Raw genomic sequence first — 21,481 nt, 5'->3', positions numbered from 1 at the left:
GCTTTCTCTTTAGTTTCGTTTCCCTTCCGTGGGCCACACGCTCATCTGTTGCACGGGAAACGCCGGTTCGGATCCCGCTGGAGACCTTCATTTATTTGCTTTTGCTGCTCGCTTTGTGAAATATCTACAGTGCCGTCCTGCTCATCACTTTTCAACTCGGGTTCAAACTGGAAGGGCAAAACGGACGACATGTTTATGTAGCTAACAAGTGACACTGTGGAAGTATGGCAGTGCTGCCCAGTGACATCACCGCCCAGAGTGCATTGCTCCGGTAACAACAATGGCAACCTATTAGTTAAAAAAAAAAAAAAAATCAAATTTTATAAAAATGAAAACATTATGGTTTGAAGATCAAATTCATACTAACATTTATATTTTAAGAAATACAAGTCTTTCTGTCCGTGGTTTCCTTTGAATCACGTCAGCTCCTGAATGTTTCCAGTCTGATCCTATTACACTTACACAAATTAGCAGCATTATATAGAAGAAAAAAAGTCTAAAAATGTAATCTTGTCTCACCTTTCTGATGGTTGCTGCCTGGACTTGTTGACCTTGGCGTACAACCCGTCCAAATCATCGATCGAGGCACGAGACACTTTGTTCTCGGCGGTCGCGCCCCTAACAGGGGAAGCGTTGCGACCCATCCGCGGCAGCGAGGTGGGCTGCTGGAAATGGTTGATCTGGGCATAGTTGGGGTCGTTGTCGTCATCCTCCATATTGGGCAGGGAACGCGGGCCCGAGTCGATCTCGACGTATCGCTGGCCGGCGTCGATCTGGGCGTATCGCGGATCGTGCCTGTCGACGACAAAAAGATGGCGATGTCTCGAAACGGCTTTCGCGTCAGTCAATTCTTACCGCTCGGTGTCGTCGGGAAATCTGTCCACCTCCTCCTCAAAACAGGCTTCCAGGTGGTGCTTGGGCACTTTCATAGCGTCTTTGCTCTTGTCGTCTCTCTTCTTCCCGAATCTGTGACATACCAGCAGAGAGATTGTTTTTCGACTTTATTCCGGGAATCTATTATGGCAAGCGCAAAATTTGAGATGAATAGGTGTCAAAGCAAAGGCCCACAGGGCGCATCCGGCCCAATGTGTCATTTTTTGGTGGCCTGCCAAAGTTAATCGTATGCTTCGGTTGAATGTTTTTCACAATTTTTTTAAATTTAGAAAAAAAAAAAAAAAAAGTTTTTAGTAATCAATGAACGGGGAAAAAAAAAAGATTTTTTTTAGTAATCACTGAAGGATTGAAGACGATAGAAATCAAGATATTTGCTGTGTTGTTCCTATATACATTAAATACAGAGATTTGATTGTATACAGAGAGAGATACAGAAATTTGCGGTATCAGTAATTCGCGTTTTTTTTTTTTTTTGAGGTACTTTATAAGGCCTTTGCCCTCGGCAATAGACAGCTATTGGCTATCGGGTTGAGCTCAGACAGCTAACGCGCTCCTCCGACGTCGGCCGGTTTGTCCGGAGGTCATTGTCCAGCTGCTTCCCCGGCAAACGAGCACTCCTGCCCGCAGCAGGGGAACAACGAGCTGGAACTTGCTCGCCGCTGGGGGGGTTGCTGATCGGCGAAGACAATAGACAACCCCACCGCCGTGTGATATGGTCTGGTGTAGTTTCATGTGATTTTACGCTTAGGCGAGAATAAGACTTGGAAACGCCGCTCGGTTCGGGTTAGCAAGTCTGCTAGCTGCCACGCCTCCTGGTTTGTTTACGCTCTCCAAAACCGGGGCGGGGAAATGACAAAAGCCGGACTAACTCCGGTGGCATAAAATATCGTTCGGAAGGTTAAGAAGTCGACACTTTTGACCATTATGGAGTAATTTTGTAATGTCGTACAGAATAAATGCATTTTAAATATTTCATATTTCTTTTAGCACACGACTTATTTGTCATGACTGTGAGATAATTTTATTCATGCTTAAAACACAACCATTATATATCATATTTTGTATGCTTTTTGTTATGCTTGCATGAGAACATTATAGCATTAATCTGTTGAGTGTGCCTTCTCATGGCCTTGACTGTATTACCATCTTCCCAAATATGGACTGTTATGTTCCGTTGTTTTTCAATATGGCCTGAATGAATACAAGGGAGGACTGTGTTTTCTTATCGTTGTTCCAGCGGGGACCGGTGCGCAAGGTCTCAGCTCAAAGATGTTTTTGTATGGAAAAATACCCAGGCTTGTGAGATGATGTGTTTCGTTTCTTGGTAAAGTTTCGTTTCACGGTGGGCTTCGGCACCGCCATTTTCAACAGTATAAATGTCCAGCCACTATTGTACTGCTTCGTACTTTCTGGGTGATCACAGCTTCTGGCTGGGTCGCATCATTTTGCACCCAAGAGCTCTTGTTAATAAAGCCTTCGAAGAAAAGCAATCCATGGTTGGGTTCGTATTCATTTCTGTAATCGAGCTATCGAGGTAACACTTGTCTTGGAGTTCAAATTTGAGCTTCCCTGACAATGACCGTACCATTTATCTAGCAATTAGGGAAAAATACTTATATATAAAGAATATCCTGTAAAAATGTTAGAGTAGGGAGACTGAAATAATGACATTTTGCTGCTCTCTTCGTTGCATTTTCCTCATTCTGAATAGTTCCCCCTCAATGGGCTGAATCCTAAATCAGATCAAATCGTGACCCTGCCGACGTCATCCTACAGCTGGGGACACTAGAGCGCTATAATGACAGGCAGGGCTAAACAGCAGATTAAAAGACTAATTTCTCATCATCTGCGCTTTGCCAGATATTTGTATATAGTCGAATCGTCTCAAAATATGATTCTAATTTGCATAATAATGTTATTTAAGATTTTTTTAATTCTGTTAGAGGCACTTTGTCCATTAATGTCATTTCATATTTATAATGGTCGTCTTATGACAATGCTGTGAAATAAAGTGTTACCTATGAACCCAAATAAATCGACAAATAAGACTAAGCCGCAGGTTTCAAAATAAGGGGGAAAAAAGTAGCGGCTTATAGTCTGAAAATTGCAGTAAGTGTTATTTGATTTTAAAATGTTGACATTTATGTATGCATACATGTACAAATCATTGTTTCTTTTATACAGTATACTGTATATCTCATGTATAACAATTACATTTGCAGTGCTTAAAAAACAAAAATAGAAATAGGAATAGAAATAGAAATGTAAATAGGCTCTGCCTCTACTTCGTGGATTTTCATATATTTATAAATTATACATTAAAAATGTATACATATTAATAAAGAATACTCTTTGTTCATTAAAGCAATCCTTTTTTTCATGATTTTGAAAATATATATTTTTATATTTTTAACAAATCACGAAAATGTTTGTAGTCCTCAATGAAATATTCAGCACTACAGAAATAGAATATCTATTTTATTTTTCTAATTTGGAAAAAAATAATTAAAATTAAACATAATATTTACCTGTTTGTTCATTAAAACACACAAAAATATTTTTTAAATAATAATTGTGTTTTCCTTTATTTTGTAAAATATATACATATATTATTATCAATGAAAAATAATTTAATCTCCCCATTAAAAAAAAAAAAAAAAAAAAAATCCCAATTATTTATTATTTACGGGTACGATGGATGGACGGACGATTGATTGATCAACCGATCGATAGATTTTACGTACAACAAAATATATATACAGCACTGCCTCTCCTACCGACCTACCTTAAAAGGCACCGAGACCAGTGCTTCCAGAACCGCGACAAGCATCATGTAAAACGGTGTAATGCGAAATGTTTTTTCGCCACTTCTTGGCCTTATAATAAAAATATATCAATTAGAAATACGTGAAATATTTGCGATTAAAAATCTCAAAAGTGGATTTTTGAAATCAACTATGTCTCCCAAAAAAATGAATCTACGATCAGCCGTCGATTCATTTCATCATCGTTTAATCGACCGATCACGGCAGCCCTATTTGGCAGACGTAACTGCCCTCCGAACTACTACTACGTGACCCTAGACAAAGATCATTTGAAGCAATTCTTTTAGATGAAGACAACCCAGAGAGCGTCTGTGCAGCCACGCAGTTCACATATGAAGCATGAATATTTAAAACTTTATTAAGCTCTTTATTTAACAGTTACATCTTTTTTCATCCCACATTTGCTCCAGCACTCATTATCAAGCGTCTCCCTTTAAATATTTTATATTCTTTCATCACATGGTTTGTTGAGCAATCTCACGTCTGCATTTATCTCACGAACAGCGAGACACTTTTCATTCTGGGTACAGAAATGCTAACCTGCTAGTGAGCTAAAAGTAGCACAGTGGGTCACTTCCTTGTTAAATCATGTTTTAGAGCCATTAACGATGCCAGATGTCCAATTCAAAAATCAACTGGACGTCTACTAGTGATAAACTTAGTCAAATTCACAGAAGAATGAAAGCTTGTTTTACTGTTGATTACTTGTAGATTGATTTCCTGACATATGAATAATTGTTGTATCGCCATATCATGAGATCATCGTTATCGGTACCCAGAGGTTCCCACCCCTCGTCCTATACATTAGCATCACACCTATACAACATTCCTTTGACTCATTATTATTCGGAATAGCAAATTTATCCGATTGTCTGAGCGGTTAGATGACATTCCTCTCCAAAGACGCGCTAACGGAGTTCCTTAATTAGCGTTCCGAGGGGGGCAGAGGTCCACAGCTGGACTCATTATACCTGCATTAATTAGGAAGAGGCAAGTTCACAGTGGGACGGACGGAAAAACACGTGCGGGCGAAGCATAATGAGGGGTGGGTCTTTGAATTAGAGACAGTGCTTGTTAGCCCGCACTTCTTTGTATTTACTGCCATTATGATTAGATGGCTAAAATCCCACAAGATTTTTTTTTGCTTGCTATATACTAGCATACTGAACGTCCATTTCAAGACATTGACCAAAAGTTGGCACAAATGGATAATGAAGTGACGCATTCTAGTTAAAACGCACGTTTTTAACTCATTAGCTGCCACTGACAGTGCTAGACATCCAATGCATGTGGCATTTTTTTGCCATTTGGCAAAATGTGTGTTGGCAAAAATGTATTTTGGCATGTGGCATTTTTCTGTGGTGTGTGGCAAAATGGATATTGGCATGTGGCATTTTTTTGCCATGTGACATTTTTTGAATATGGCAAAATTAATTTTGCCATGTGGCATTTTTTATGGCATGTGGCATTTTTTTTGGTGAGTGGCAAAATGGATTTTGGCATGTGGCATTTTTTTGCCATGTGGCATTTTTTTTATGAGGCAAAATTAATATTGCCATGTGGCATTTTTTTTGGTGTGTGGCAAAAATGGATTTTGCCATGTGGCGTTTTTTGGTATGTGGCAAAATCTATTTTGCCATGTGGCAAAATGTGTTTTGTCATGTGGCATTTTCTTTGCCATGTGGCATTTTTTTGGTCATGTAGCATTTTTTTGGTTCGTGGCAAAATTGATTTTGGCATGTGGCATTTTTTTGCCATGCTGCAAAATGGATTTTGTCATGCGCCATTTTTTAGTATGTGGCAAAATCTATTTTGCCATGTGGCAAAATGTGTTTTGTCATGTGGCATTTTCTTTGCCATGTGGCATTTTTTTGCCATGCTGGAAAATGGATTTTGTCATGTGGCACTTTTTTGCCATATGGCATTTTTTTGGGTATGTGGTAAAATGTATTTTGGCATGTGGCATTTTTTGGGCATGTGACAAAATTGATTTTGGCATGAGGCATTTTTTTGCCATGTGGCATTTTTTTTGTGTGTGGCAAAATGGATTTCTGCATGTGGCATTTTTTTGGTATGTGGCAAAAATTATTTTGCCATGAGGCATTTTTTTGGTATGTGCAAAATGGATTTTGCCATGTGGCGTTTTTTTTGGTATGTGGCAAAATGTATTTTGCCACGTGGCTTTTTTTTTTTGGTTTGTGCAAAGTGGTTTTATCCATGTGGCATTTTTTTGGTATGTGGCGAAATTTATTTTTCCACATACCCCAAAAAATTATTTTGCCATGTGGCATTTTTTTGGTATGTGCAAAGTGGTTTTATCCATGTGGCATTTTTTTGGTATGTGGCAAAATGGATTTTGCCATGTCGCATTTAATTTTTTGGTATGTGGCATAATGGATTTGGCCATGCGGCATTTTTTATTATATGTGGCAAAATGGATTTTGCCATGTGGCGTTTTTTTTGGTATGTGGCAAAATGTATTTTGCCACGTGGCTTTTTTTTTTTTGGTATGTGCAAAGTGGTTTTATCCATGTGGCATTTTTTTGGTATGTGGCGAAATTTATTTTTCCACATACCCCAAAAAATTATTTTGCCATGTGGCGTTTTTTGGTATGTGGCAAAATCTATTTTGCCATGTGGCAAAATGTGTTTTGTCATGTGGCATTTTCTTTGCCATGTGGCATTTTTTTGGTCATGTAGCATTTTTTTGGTTCTTGGCAAAATTGATTTTGGCATGTGGCATTTTTTTGCCATGCTGCAAAATGGATTTTGTCATGCGCCATTTTTTAGTATGTGGCAAAATCTATTTTGCCATGTGGCAAAATGTGTTTTGTCATGTGGCATTTTCTTTGCCATGTGGCATTTTTTTGCCATGCTGGAAAATGGATTTTGTCATGTGGCACTTTTTTGCCATATGGCATTTTTTTGGGTATGTGGTAAAATGTATTTTGGCATGTGGCATTTTTTGGGCATGTGACAAAATTGATTTTGGCATGAGGCATTTTTTTGCCATGTGGCATTTTTTTTGTGTGTGGCAAAATGGATTTCTGCATGTGGCATTTTTTTGGTATGTGGCAAAAATTATTTTGCCATGAGGCATTTTTTTGGTATGTGCAAAATGGATTTTGCCATGTGGCGTTTTTTTTGGTATGTGGCAAAATGTATTTTGCCACGTGGCTTTTTTTTTTTTGGTATGTGCAAAGTGGTTTTATCCATGTGGCATTTTTTTGGTATGTGGCGAAATTTATTTTTCCACATACCCCAAAAAATTATTTTGCCATGTGGCATTTTTTTGGTATGTGCAAAGTGGTTTTATCCATGAGGCATTTTTTTGGTATGTGGCAAAATGGATTTTGCCATGTCGCATTTAATTTTTTGGTATGTGGCATAATGGATTTGGCCATGCGGCATTTTTTATTATATGTGGCAAAATGGATTTTGCCATGTGGCGTTTTTTTTGGTATGTGGCAAAATGTATTTTGCCACGTGGCTTTTTTTTTTTTGGTATGTGCAAAGTGGTTTTATCCATGTGGCATTTTTTTGGTATGTGGCGAAATTTATTTTTCTACATACCCCAAAAAATTATTTTGCCATGTGGCATTTTTTTGGTATGTGCAAAGTGGTTTTATCCATGTGGCATTTTTTTGGTATGTGGCAAAAAGGATTTTGCCATGTCGCATTTAATTTTTTGGTATGTGGCATAATGGATTTGGCCATGCGGCATTTTTTATTATATGTGGCAAAATGGATTTTGCCATGTGCCATTTTTTTTTGGTATGTGGCAAAATGGATTTCAGTACAGCACAGTGAACATCCATTTCAAGATGTTAGCCAAAAAGTTGTCACAAATGGATAATGACTTGAAGCATACAAGTTAAAATGCACTTTTTAACTCACTGACTGAGCTAGACGTCCAATGGATTTATACTGGTACTGGTACTGGCACCAAACAACCACAGGTGGGTAGACTAGCCGAAATTCTACTCAAGTAAGAGTAGCGTTACTTTGAAATAATATTACTAAAGTCATCAGAAATTTATTCTGTTTAAAAATAATCATAATAGTGGTATATTTTTTTCCTCAACACAACTTCATCTATATGAATTATTATTATACTGTACTATAGCTAGTGGTCCCCAACCTTTTTTGCACCACTGAACGGTGTGATGTGTCAATCGCATTTTTATTCTTATTATATTAAATATTCTTCTATATTAAATTTTACCTGTAATGTATTTTCCCATCTTTATGATTTTTGTTTAATTTTAGTGCTGCAATTTTTTTTTTGATTTTTAGAATTTTTGTATGAATACCATTTTTTATGTACTTCTGTCAAACCAAAAGGAAGCAACCTGTAAATACTATAAGTGGTAATAACAAACTCAATAGGAAGTGACCTGTAAATGTCCCCAAATTAACACCAAGTGACCTGTAACTACCCCCAAATAAACAGGAAATTACCAAATCAATAGGAAGTGACCTGTAAAAACCCTAAAATTAACAGAAAATGTTTTTCCATTTGTTCTTTTTTGTCTTAACTCAGTCTGCCGTTGACATTCATTCCCTGCCGGCCTCCCACTTCAAACGGATTGGACATTTATTAGTGATAAAGTCCTTGACGTCACGTGAATGGACGTCTAGCATCGTCAATGACTGAAACACCTTCAAACAAAACATGCTAAAAAGCCATCTAACGCAAATACAAAGCCAAACTCACGCTTAATGAATTGAGATACGTAACATTTGGAGAAACCCAGACTAATCGCTTCAATGAATAAATAAGAGGAGCGAAGGGAACACCGAAGTGAGAGTTATAAAAAAAAAAAAATGGCGAGTGTAGCAAAAAGCTCCAGCTGGGAAAGAATGAGGAGATTAGCTGCAGACTATGCTACAGCGTGGAGGCACAGGGAGAACACTTAATCAGCCAAGCAGAACTGTTATCTCAGTAATTAGATTGCTCGCTATGTATTTTGAGGGGAGCGTACATATCTCACTGGAGTTTGCTGCAGAAAGCCCGTTAAAAAAAGATTAACACTGTGGAGTGTTGTAACGGAGCATCATGCTGATGCATTAGGAAAATATTCCAGGTAGGAAAGTTAAAAAGCGCTCACACTGCTTATAAACAGCAAGTATACTTTAAAGACGTGATGGCCGAATTTACATTTAACAAATATACAGAACGCATTGGGGGAATAAATGAGTATATCAAAATTATATGAATCGAAAAATGATACATTTTGATAATTGGATTGAAATACTGCCAACAATTAGAAAAATCTAAACAAAAAAAAAAGTTTAAGTAGGAATTTGACCTCCTTAATAATAAAAATAATTATATTTTTATTACATTATTATATATATATATAATTATATATTATACTTTTACTATTATACATATATGGTATATTGTATTAATTATTAATAAGTAACAGTCCCTCCTTATTTTTATATGAAAAAATATTTAATTTTCAAACTTCATTTTTTGTATTTTTCTCTTGTTTAAAAAAAATATATATTTTTTAACTTTGGTGATTTTTTGGGGTTAATATTTTGTGATTTTTGTTTATTATTATTATTATTATTATTATTATTATTTTTAATTGTTATTATAGGTTTTTTTGAAAGGACTCCCTAAATGCTTTTTAAATTTTTATTTTGTTAAATATAAACGTAATAAAAAAAACTACGGAATACAAAAAATATAAATAAAAATACAGCTAAAAATGAGAAAATTCTGAAAAATTTAAAATGATAGAAAAATAGATATTAAAAATAACAAAAAATTACAAAAATAGTTTTTCATTTTAGTATTAAAAAAAAAAAGATTTTTATTTTAAATGCACTTATATATTTCCCCAATGCTTTTTAAAATTTTAAATTGTTAAATGTAAACGTAATACAAAAAACTACTAAATACAAATACATAAATAAAAATATAGCTAAAAATGAGAAATTTCTGAAAAATGTTAAATGATAAAAAAATAAAAAATAAAAATTTATAAAAAAAAATCTATTTCCATTTTTCATGTTTAAAAAAAAAAAAAAAATTAATGTGCGTATGTATTTCCCAATGCTTTTTATTTTATTTTTTATTTTTATTGTAAATGTAATACAAAAATATAAAAAAATACTGCAAAAAAAAAAAAAAAAACTCAAATAAAACTAAAATGATATAGAAAACAAAAAAATGTTGAAAATTCCTTTAAAAAAATCTTTACTAATTTTTTAAAAAATATCTTCAACAAACTAGTTTTATATATATTTTTCAAATTAATTATAATTTTATTATTTAGCAGTGTAGGTCTTGTCTAGGTCTTGACACCAAAGGCCTCACTAAGGGTTTGTGGGAAAAACCTCCATTGATATTCAGTCCTCATAGAGACAATATTGGAGACAAAAGCCTCATTTCCTTGTCTTTTCATCTGGACACATAACTAGAGAGTGACTTCTTGCATGTGTACGTGATAAGCCAACATGAAACAAATCAGCAAGTCCATCCATCAATTTTGCCATGCATGAAGATGTCATCGCTTCCTGGTCCTCGGCGAATCTGCACCTATGACTATGACTACATATGATCAAATATTAATCGATCAAAACAGTTTCCTGTTGCCTCTCTTAATCAGCCGCCGAGCGACGGGCCGTCGGCATCTAAACCGCTTCCGAGCCGTCTCGCCGATACCGACGCGCTTATAACGGTCCGTCCCTGCGGGTCGATTCAAATGTCATCACTCCAGAAGAACTGATGAATAGCGTAGCTGTTTAACACAAATGGAAGTCTGAGCTCAGTTTGATAATTACCTTGCGCACAATCGCTCACTGCTTAAATGGTGGTGTCAAATTCCCAATTGGATGAGTCTGTGGCAGAAGACAAGGGGGAAAAAAAATGTTTCATTTCTGAATGATGTCACCGCTTAGCCTGCAAAGCGAATGACGAGTGCGTGGTGGGGGCTTCTCGCAGAGAATGAAAATCTGAGTCGAGTTGTAGGGACTCTGACTTGGGTTGACATGAGTCGCAACTTGACTTGATGCTAAAAATCTTAGATGCGCACTTGACACGCTCGGGCTCAGAAAATAGAGTACGTGATGAATAGATGGGATCCTTGCATTTCATTGGCTAAAATAGTAGTTCCATTTTAAAATGCCTAACAGCTACTGTATTTGCTGACTTCTGGGAAACATTGCCTTTTACGTTTTACTGAAGTGGTCCCCAACCACCAGGCCGGGGACGGGTACCAGTCCGTGGCGCCGTAATAAATAATTTATTAACGACCGCATTCTGGCCTGTGCCTCTTGACACACCAATCTGCTTGCCTCCTGTATAGACTAATCCTTATGTAGACGTCGCCCTCTAGAGGTGGCCGCCATTACTGGGGTGTTTACACACCTCAGTCGCAGCCTTGTGTCAGTCAGTGTAAACGGTAACGCTAGCTGCCTGCTTCTGGTGGCCAGTGTTAATAAAGGCATTGGAGTATAACGGTGTTTCTAATGGCGTTATCTTTTTTTAGTAGTGACTAATCTAATTAATTTTCCCATCTTTGCAGCGCGGTTACCATTACTGAGGATGTGAAAGGGCGCGTTACTACAAATTGCTGCTGTCTTTGTAGATGCTAAAATAATATATATATATTTTTTTTAAAATCAAAAATAGTCACTTGCCCTATACTTTTCTTGAGTGATGTATCCATGAACTTTGTGTGATGTTTTTTATCAAAGCAACTGGAGCAAAGACAAGAGAGGCAGGAGATTAAGAGCCTCACCTGCACATTGAAAAATATATCTACTAGTATATATATTAGGGGTGTGACGATTAGGGTTGGGTATCGAGCATCGATGGGATCCAGGACTAGCTCCGTTATGATCAAACCAAATGAAGTGGCTAAGTTACCTTAGTACTAAAGTGTGTTGCTTTGCTTTACATAAATGACAAAAGCAACAGAATAAACAAACCAAAATGATATCAGACCCTCTGTTAAAATGTGCAAACTTCCAGATTTTGTTTTATCAAGGGATCCAACGATGTGTATAGTGCAGAGAAGGAGTGTAGCATCTGTACACCACAAGGATTATTTTCCAACTAAAGTAATAAATTCTTTTTGCCTGCTGCTTCCAGCTAAGGGAAGCCAAGCGCACAGAGCAAAACCAAAGAAAAACTTAAGATTAAGGGACAGAACACTTTGTCAGCCCTTAACCAACTTGTAGAAATACCACCTACAACAAACGACGCAATACAATAAACGCCTGCTGCATAAGACACTCTAAAACGAAGGCAAAAGAATATGTGTAAATGTTTTCTCCATGAGCTTTTGAAAAATAAACATCTTTGTGAAAGTGCACTCCTGTTGAAAGAAACTTCATTTTGACCCTGCCTATTAAAAGAAACTGAATTGAGAATCAATTGGAACCCGAATCGAAACGTGGAATCTGAATCGTTCCAATTCAAAAGATGCCCAATCCTAGTGACGATACACACAAGTCACGGTTCAGTACATATCTCAGTCTGGGGGTCACGGTTCGGTCCGGGTTCAGTACAACAGGAATGACAAAAAAGGCTTTTTTTCCCGCACAGCATTTTGTAGATATACAGTGTCTTTTTTTCACTTAAATATATATCTGTTCATTTCACATTGTCACACATAATCATTTCTTCATCTCATAACATTGAGTTTATCTACTTTGTGAACGCCTTGGACCAGTACCGTTTTGTGTATAAGGAATCTTGCTCAAGGTTATGGACAGGAGTTCTCTCCCCTGAAGTTAGTCTAGTAGTTTTCCATTGTTTCCATCTAGGGCAGTGGTTCTTAACCTGGGTTAGATCAGTAAGTCCAAGGGGTTCGGCAAAGGTTAAGAATACACAGAACCCCATTTTCATACTCTGACTAAAGGCAAAGTGTCACTTTAGACTAGGTTTTGGACTGGTTTGCCCCAAATTTACAGGCTTTATTCAATTTCTTTCGACTGCTAGCCTCTAGCTAATGGGAGGAGAAACTGGTTTGCTCAGAGGAAGGTTGACACTTGGTATGGTAAAAGTATAACAGACCTACAGGCAGCGTAAACTGCTCAGATAAATTAAAAAAAAAAAAAAAAAAAGGTGTCATTTTACACCATGAATATAGTATGTGATGTAAACATTTGACAATAAAAAGAGAATGAATACATGAAAACAAAAAAGGAACCGAGGGTAATGAACTGAGTTTCACTTTCATTGAAACTTGGTTCATTACACACTGAAAAGTTACACACGTGGTAAGGGATTTTACACATGTGAAAAATCAACAAAAGGCAAAATTATTTGTCGTAAATATAAAAATATTCAAACGAGAATTTAGTTACCGTATTTTTCGGACTGTAAGTCGCACCTGAGTATAAGTCGCACAAGCCATAAAATGCCCAAAGATGAGGAAAAAACATATATAAGTCGCATTTTTGAGAGAAATTTACTTGATAAAATCCAACACATAGAACAGATACGCATCTTATCTTGAAAGGCAATTTGAAATAAAAATACAATTGAGAATAACATGCTGAATAAGTGTACAGTATGATAATGTTACATGATACACAAACAACGAAATGCGAACGTGGCCGGTATGTTTACGTAACATACAGTAGCTATTAAGAGTTATTCACATAACTATAGCATAAAGAACATGCCAACAAGTTTACCAAATCATCAGTGTCACTCCAAAACCCCAAAATAACATGTGAAATGATATAATAATTAGGGTTAAGAGTGTGACAATATCTCGATACAGCGATATATCGCGATATTTTGCAACCCGATGGGTTATTGATATGCTCCCGCCAAGAATCGATACTTTTATTTAACATATTGGCCATACAATGGAGTATGGATGCTGTAAACTGCTCAATGTTTGTTGAGCAATTCCTTGGCGGTCCACTAGGGGCGCTCGGGAGTGGCGGTGAGGGTAAAGTGCGCACAATAGTGACGGGATCTGTCGTTCACTTGAGTAAACGAATCCATTCCGGTTCGTTCAGTAAAACGATTCGTTCAAACGAATCGTTCAACGAATCGTTCGCCCCCCTCATCTCCCTCCCCACCCAAATGAATCGTTCGGTTAGTGAACGGGAAGTGACGTTGCCGAACGAATCACCAAAGACCGCTTCGCAGTATAACTGAACGGGAAGTGACATTGCTTGGTCCCTCCCTCTCTTGCACATTGACCACTCGTCGTAGTTTCAGAAATGAGTGACAGGCGATATCATTCTGCTCTCAGAGACAGCCTCGTCTCCCTCCCGCTGCTGCAAAAGCGAGGGAGAACTTCCGCGTCGTCTGTCCTAGTTCTATGGGCTCAAAGTCATGGCTCGTGCTTGCATTTCGAATTAGGACACGGTTAAACATTTTCCTTTTGAGGGGGAAGTCGGGGTTTGGGGTCGGGGGCGCACGGACTTTCTTTAGCATGATCTTGCTCACATATACAATGCTGCTGCTAACAGCCAACGCGGCATGCCTGCTGTCACGAAAATAAAAATAAATCGAAAGTTTAATTTCTAATTATGGAACGGCCAACACATCATATTAACCTCTCGCTCTGTTGTATTTTTGTTTTTTATTATTAAGATGATCGTTTTGAATTTTTGCACTGGTATTAATAAATAAAATAATCCGGTCAGCTCCCCTGTCGTCCCCGCATCTCAGATCGTCAAATGCTGACGAGAAATAATTGTTTGCTTTATGATTTCGCCTTTCTACTCTCATTAGTCTGTTAAGAAAAATGTAGACATATTGCGACATCTCCCGTGTCCGCGCGCTTTGTTTTTGGGGCGCTTGAGTAGCACATGATGGACGGATTGACATAATTTGTCAAACCAACCGACACCCTCTGACACGAAAAAAAAAAAAAAAAAAAACACTCGGAAAAAATTGACATGTATATACAGTTTCATTGCAAATCAGTATTATGGTGATCATACTAAATATTATTTTTTTTCTGTGCACATATGAGGTACATATCGCTGCCATGAAGCCTCCATATAGTGACAGTTCTCTGCCCGCTTCACTGCCGTCACGCAACCGCAGCTCAGGTTTTGCTTGCCTCGTAGCTACGCGTGTTTTAAATTACTGTAAATTTGATAGTATATCGTCATAGGCACAGTCCCGAGTCTGTTGAGAAAAGTAGAACACTAAACCATGCTCGCTAGATTTGTGTGGTGTTTTTGTCTTTTTGAGCAGCATTTGATAGGCTCCACGTTAACAAATATGTGACAAAGTCGTTTCCTTTCATTTTATGACTCGTTCACCGCATAGTCATTACTGGAAAGTCAAGTTAGCAGCAAGCTAGGTCAGGAACCGGAGGACCGAATCACTGAACGGGAAGTGACAAAACTCAGTCTTTCCCCCCTGCCTGCACGCTGGCTGCTTATTGGCCACACGTGGAAATGAGTGACATACGCCATGATTCTGTTTCCGCTCCCTCCCCTGCCCGCGATGAGGCTGGCGTCTGATTGGTCGTGTGCGATGTCAGAAGACGCTGCCGCTTGCTCAACGCCCTCCCACGCAGCGAACAAGCGCCACCAACTTCATAGAACGAATCAGTGCAGATGGTGATTAGTTCGGTCTCGTTCACCCAAACAATTCGTTCAAAAAGAACGAATCGTTCGCGACCGATACAACACTAGCGCACAAGTTGTCTAGAGAAGAAGAGAGGACGCTCCAAGTGGGTTGAAAAAATAAAAAAGCTCCGTGAGAACGGTGGAGGAAAAAATGAGAAAAATATTGCTACAAATCACACATGGGGACACACTTTAGATTTTACACCAACAAGAAAGGAAGTAAGGTGAACAAGGACTTTGCTGTATGCAAGAATTGTCTAAGAAAAATAAGTTTCACTGGGAGTTGGTGACGTAGTGGACACCGGAGCTTGTGAACTTCGCTTTCATCACTTGAGGTAAGAAAGTTTTGCAATGTAATTGACTTTTTAATTTACATGTATTATTTTGATGACATTTGGTGTTGAATGATATAAAATAAACCAGGACCCTAAACTGGATGAAAATGAATATCGAACAAGCCCACATGAATTTACCGATTTGTTTGATATTATTTGAGAACCAATTTCCATCTAGTTTACTACACAAACTGTTATTACTGTCATTTTGATACAATAAGCTATAAAAATGGTTTGAATAGGTTCCAAGATATACAAAGTGATGTGCATGATAATTAATGTAGCCTACATATTAAAAATAGGTAATTATTGAATTTTTAATTTCTATACATTCAATTCATATTTTTTTTAATTCAATACTTCCAACACAAAAAAATCAGGATTTCAACTCAAACGCTATGAAGTAGCTAATATTTTTTGTTTTATTTTGTTGTTTTTAAGGTGAGGAAGACTGTGACTGAGCAAGTCTGACATCTTAAATGCTGAAGCAGATAGCGGAAGTGCTCAAACCAAGCAACAAAGGTCATATACGAAGAAAAGACCCACCAATTTTATCATTGCCCCACTCCAAGCTCAACTGCTGACACCTACGGCACTTTTTATTTATTATTTTTTTTAAAGATTTAAAACTTTAAAGAAATTAAGGGTGCCATTCATCATGATCTCTCCAAGCGATATCAGTGGTCGTGGTTGGTTTCCTCAATATGTGCAGGGGCACAATTTGCAGTAGATTTATATTTTACAGCAATGTTGACCAGAAAAGGTGTCACTGTTTAATAAATGACTTAAACAGTATTTTTTCTATTTTTAAATATCTTTTTTTTTTTTCCGTTTCAACAGTTGTATCGTAGAATGTCATGTATCCAATTTCTGACCAATATATCGGTAATCGCTGTATCGTGATATAATCGTTATCGTGAGCCTTGTATCGCGAATCGTATCTTATCGTGAGGTGCCCTGAGGTTCCCACTCCTAATTAAGGTTGTTCCGATCATGTTTTTTTGCTCCCGATCCGATCGTTTTAGTTTGAGTATCTGCCGATCTCGATATTTCCCAATCCGATTGCTTTTTTTTTGCTCCCGATTTAATTCCAATCATTCCCGATAATTTTTCCCGATCATATACATTTTGGCAATGCATTAAGAAAAAAATGAAAAAAACTCGGACGAATATATACATTCAACATACAGTACATAAGTACTGTATTTGTTTATTACGACAATATATCCTCAAAATGGCATTTACATTATTAACATTCTTTCTGTGAGAGGGATCCACGGATAGAAAGACTTGTGACTTTGTATATTGTGACTAAATATTGCCATCTAGTGTATTTGTTGAGCTTTCAGTAAATGATACTGTAGCCATGGCCAAATGCATGATGGGAAGTGGAATCATGACTGTGCGTAGTGCTACCAATTGATATATCTTCTCTGCGTTGGGAAATTTCTAATTCTAATCATTCTAATTATTTCTAATCATAGGGAGAGGGATTGTAAGGCTTTAGCCAATTAAAAAAAAGGCTCCAAAGGCTGCCAAAATTCACTCTACTCATTTTAAGCTGCCTTTTATCTCTCTATGTAGGTAAAACGGCGCCATTACAGATTGAGCGTGACACTGCGTGAGTGGGTCGTGCAGCACATGCATTAATTGCATTAAATATTTTAACGTGATACATTTTCTAAAAAATTAGTTACCGCCGTTATCGGGATAAATTTGATAACCCTACCTTAAGCCTAAACTAAAGGCTCTGGATGAGTGTAACATATTATGTTTGTAACGTTAAATAGAATTAGAAAACGATTTAATTAAAAAATATATATATATTAAAAAAAGGCATGGCCGATATTTTTTTGCCGATTCCGATACTTTGAAAATGACGTGATCGGAGACATCTCTAAAAATAATGTGTTAATAATTTCACACATAAGTCGTTCGAGAGTATAAGTCGCACCCCCCGCCAAACTATGAAAAAAACTGCAACTTATAGTCCGATAAATACGGTATATAATAGCTTGCTAGCTAAGCTATATCGGTTTTAAATTTGCAAAAAAATAAAATGAAACAAAAAAAAGCTTTATGATTAGATTCCGAAGGGTTCGGTGACTATACATGCGAACCTCATGGGGTTCGATACTTTTAGCAAGGTTAAAAACCACTAATCTAGAGGCTGCCGCCTGTTACGGCAAATATAAACTGTATGATCTCGATGGTTGGGGCAGATCGACTTGGGGGCACCTGCCTGGTGCTCTCTGGGAAAAAATAACAATCCTTTGCATTCCAATATGGCTCTCGCACCACTAGGTGCTCAGGCGCTAATAAGTCAGAAATTAAAAAGCGTTCTTATTCTCACCTTGTAGTGGTACAGTGGTACCTTGACATACGAACGCATCGAGGTACGATCCTTTCGTCAAATGTCGAAAGAATCATATGTCGAGGTACCCCTGTATCTAAAAAATGATAGCAGCACAACTTTTTACAGCACAAACGTAGCACAAATGATTGATGTCAATTGTTAGATAAATTTGCGTTTGATGGGGGGCCGACTTCACGGAGGTCTTGCAATGTGTGAAGTTTTGGAACTTTTGGAAGTCGGAACAGTGTGAAACGGTCAAAGCATGTGAGCTATGCGGGATGCTGAAAAAGGGGACGGAATAAAAATACCAATATTATACGCGGAGAGCTTTGCTTTGCAAAGCATCCTCATGAAAAAAAAGCTTTTTGTGTTTGAACATTAGAGGGCATTTCAAGGAAAGCCTCTTCAGGTGCACAAAACAGAGATTCAGCTTGTTGTGACGGCACCTTTATCAGCCGATATATATGCATGAGGACTTCCTCGTCACCCTCTGATATTTGACTGGTGGCTCACATCAACGCCGTCATTTGGGGAAAGCAGCAGAAAGTCTAGGGAGAAATTAATTTGTTTTCTAGCGGCTGCTGTCGGCGATAGCGCCCGTGTCCATTTGCCAATGCTGGAAAGTTGGAAATTAGAAGAGCGCCCGACGCAGTCTGCTTCTGTTGTGCAAAAATTCATTTCCGACCATAACACTCACTTTTTTTTGGAACGATTATGAGGGGGTAGAAATTACGGGCAGGACTTCGTTTTGAGTGACAAAACTGAGAATTAAAATGGATTTGAGATTAATTTAACCCCTTGATTCCTGAATTTACATTAATATACTGTAATAAAACATTGGCGGAATATAGGACTACAGTGATCCCTTGCTACTTCGCGTGTAAAACTTCGCGCCCTCAGACCATGACGGATTTTTTTTTTTTTTTAATTAAAAAAAGAAAAAATAAATACAGATGAGCTGACCCCAGCTGATCGCATAGTGTCACTCTCACTCCCTCCCTCCCTCTCCCTGCTGTGTTCGTCAGGCCGTGCACTGGAGTTGCTTATTAAAGTTCACGATGATTGACATATGAATGTGTGATCTTGCCAGAGTCACAAACTTCAAAGCGCCGCATGCGTCAATCATAGTTTAACTTGGTAAACAGTTGCTGTTGCAACTCACTGTGTGTAAGTGAGCAGCTTGAGCGGATTTGAGTGGACTCACTCAATGAAGCATTCAATAAAGCTTGAATAAAGCTTTAAAAATAATTCAGTGGGACAGGAACATGTAAATATTATAATTATTATAATTGAAGTGCTTAAAAAAAAAACATTCAAATACATATATGGCGGAAAACACAATCAAGGCTGAAAAATTAGTTTTGCTCTTGCACCCCTCTTTGAACTGCTGTATTTTAAGCCAAAATACCTCTTCTGTTTGATAGAACAACATGAAAATCTAAATGATGCCACAGCAGTTTCATGGCTCATCAAGGCCCAGAACAATTTTTAATTTGTCCGTTTTACCCTGGAGACCCCCGTTTACACACACCGCGCGACCGCTTTTGTTTCAATCCATCCATAAAAAGAAATTATATTTATTAATGGAATGTCTATCATTTTTAATTTAGAATGATTATTTGATGTCTAATGTATAGTTAAAAAAAAACAAAAAAAAACAACTTTGTAAAATCATTCACTCGCATTTTTTTAACTTAGAAACAAATTAGGTCACAATGAATAAAATAGTGTTTGTAAATAGGTCACGGATATCTACCTCATAACTATCTCCTCATTGTATTTTTTTGTTACCGTCGTATTTTCCCCAATATTTTAGATGATAAATAATCGACCCTGACAAAGAAAATTTGAAAAAAAGAAGAAGAAAAAACGTTTAAAAGGGTAAATACTTAAACAAGAAAATCTCGACCACCCCTTGATGTCTGCATTACGAACCTTGTTATAGTACCGTGTTTCACCCATGAAATCCCCCAAAAGTCCGGCTGTGGCCATTCACAGCTGTGTCTTGACACTCGGTGAGACATGATACACAGAGTTTTTGGATCGAAACAAGGTAAGTACACGATATTATCTAGTTAAAATCAAGGTGTCTTTAATTATGCTCTCTCATGCTCTCACCTCGAGTTAGGGTTTAGGGGTTAATTTTTTGTTGTTGTTTTTTTTTGTTTAAATGCCCTCCTGTTCAAAATTTTTCTTCCCTCGGTAAATTGAGATTTTAAGCTTTCCAATGATGTATCACACATGCAGATAGAACAATTATGAAATCTGGCCAAATTGGGGGTCTCAGAGCGGAACTTCAAGCAGGGTGTCCCCAGGATTGATATATCTAAATTCAAGACTTTTAAGACCTTTTTTAATGCCATTTCAACCGAAAACTAATACTTTTCTCGCACCCATTATTTAGATCATATTGAATCATATTAAATAAATAAAGCACTGAACATGAAATTTAACCTCAATTACTAAGTGTGTTTGACAAAAGAATGCACATATATTGAAGATACAATTAAAACACATTTAAAGTAACATTATAAAGTTTTTTTTAAACACACACACGCACACAATAATTATGGACAAAAAGAGGAGGAGCACAGGACTCAGACCAGCCATCTTCTGTAACAGGCTAGCTGCTAGTGCACCTGCCATGACCCCAGTGAACATGGCTAACTCTCGATTTAAAACGGCGAAATTCACATTCATTCGAAATGCAAACCGACATGTTTAAGCAGGTCCACTGCCTTCGCATGACCCATAAACTGCAACCTACAGTATCTGGATGTAACTTGAACCCCTATCACATACTCCAAAACAACGGGAATATCACGGGACTTAACCGTGCAGCAGTTGTGTGTGAAAACAATTTCCCGTGTCGACTGACATGGGAAGCAGTATGCGTGAAAGCAGGCGTTAAATTCTCAGGTCACAGCAGATTTCTGATGACTTAAATATCATAGCGGAGGCCAATGTTACTTCCTCCCTCTTTGCAGTAAGAGGAAAAGCGGTAAACAAACACCGCAATTATAAACATAGCAAGCTGGAAACAGCTAAATTAAACTGAAAATATGACCAAAATTAAAATGTCAATTATTATGTCGGGCCGGGCCAGGGTTCTTTCCTGCTAACTTTTTGAAATAACTATATATTAACGATGTATGAATGATAAACTAAGGAATACTTGTTATAAAATAAATAATTTGGATATAAAAAAAAAAGAAGGCACTGTATGGTCATTGCAGAACCAGAGCGTGCCTATAGGCCCTTTTTAATCTTCCCCTCTACGAGTCCGCAAAACCGCATGTTTATTTATATTTAACAAACTTTTCCAGCGTTATTTCGTTGTATAAATAAATTTATAATGATCATAAAAATATGTAGTCTATTTAAACATTAAGAAAAGGTGCGGTTTTTTTTCTGCCAACTGAGAATTCGTTATAAAAGACAGGCTTTTATGCAGACATCGTCACAAATGTTATCACACAAAACACGGGTCGGGCTTT

At 37.4% G+C, this 21,481-nt stretch overlaps 1 protein-coding gene across 1 annotated transcript in view; it reads right to left on the bottom strand.

Moving 5' to 3' along the window:
* pard3ba (par-3 family cell polarity regulator beta a) overlaps window positions 1-21,481 on the bottom strand; it is a 240,737-nt gene that overhangs the window by 50,500 nt on the left and 168,756 nt on the right. The window contains exons 20-21 of the mRNA XM_057859972.1: window positions 856-966; window positions 520-795 (exon numbers count right to left, since the gene is read on the bottom strand). Of these exons, the coding sequence (XP_057715955.1) occupies window positions 520-795; window positions 856-966 (387 nt within the window). The remainder of the gene's footprint in view (window positions 1-519; window positions 796-855; window positions 967-21,481) is intronic.

Source organism: Corythoichthys intestinalis, chromosome 2 (genome assembly GCF_030265065.1).
Source record: "Corythoichthys intestinalis isolate RoL2023-P3 chromosome 2, ASM3026506v1, whole genome shotgun sequence".
NCBI classification, from domain to species: domain Eukaryota; kingdom Metazoa; phylum Chordata; class Actinopteri; order Syngnathiformes; family Syngnathidae; genus Corythoichthys; species Corythoichthys intestinalis.
This window is presented reverse-complemented; position numbering and strand designations above follow the sequence as displayed.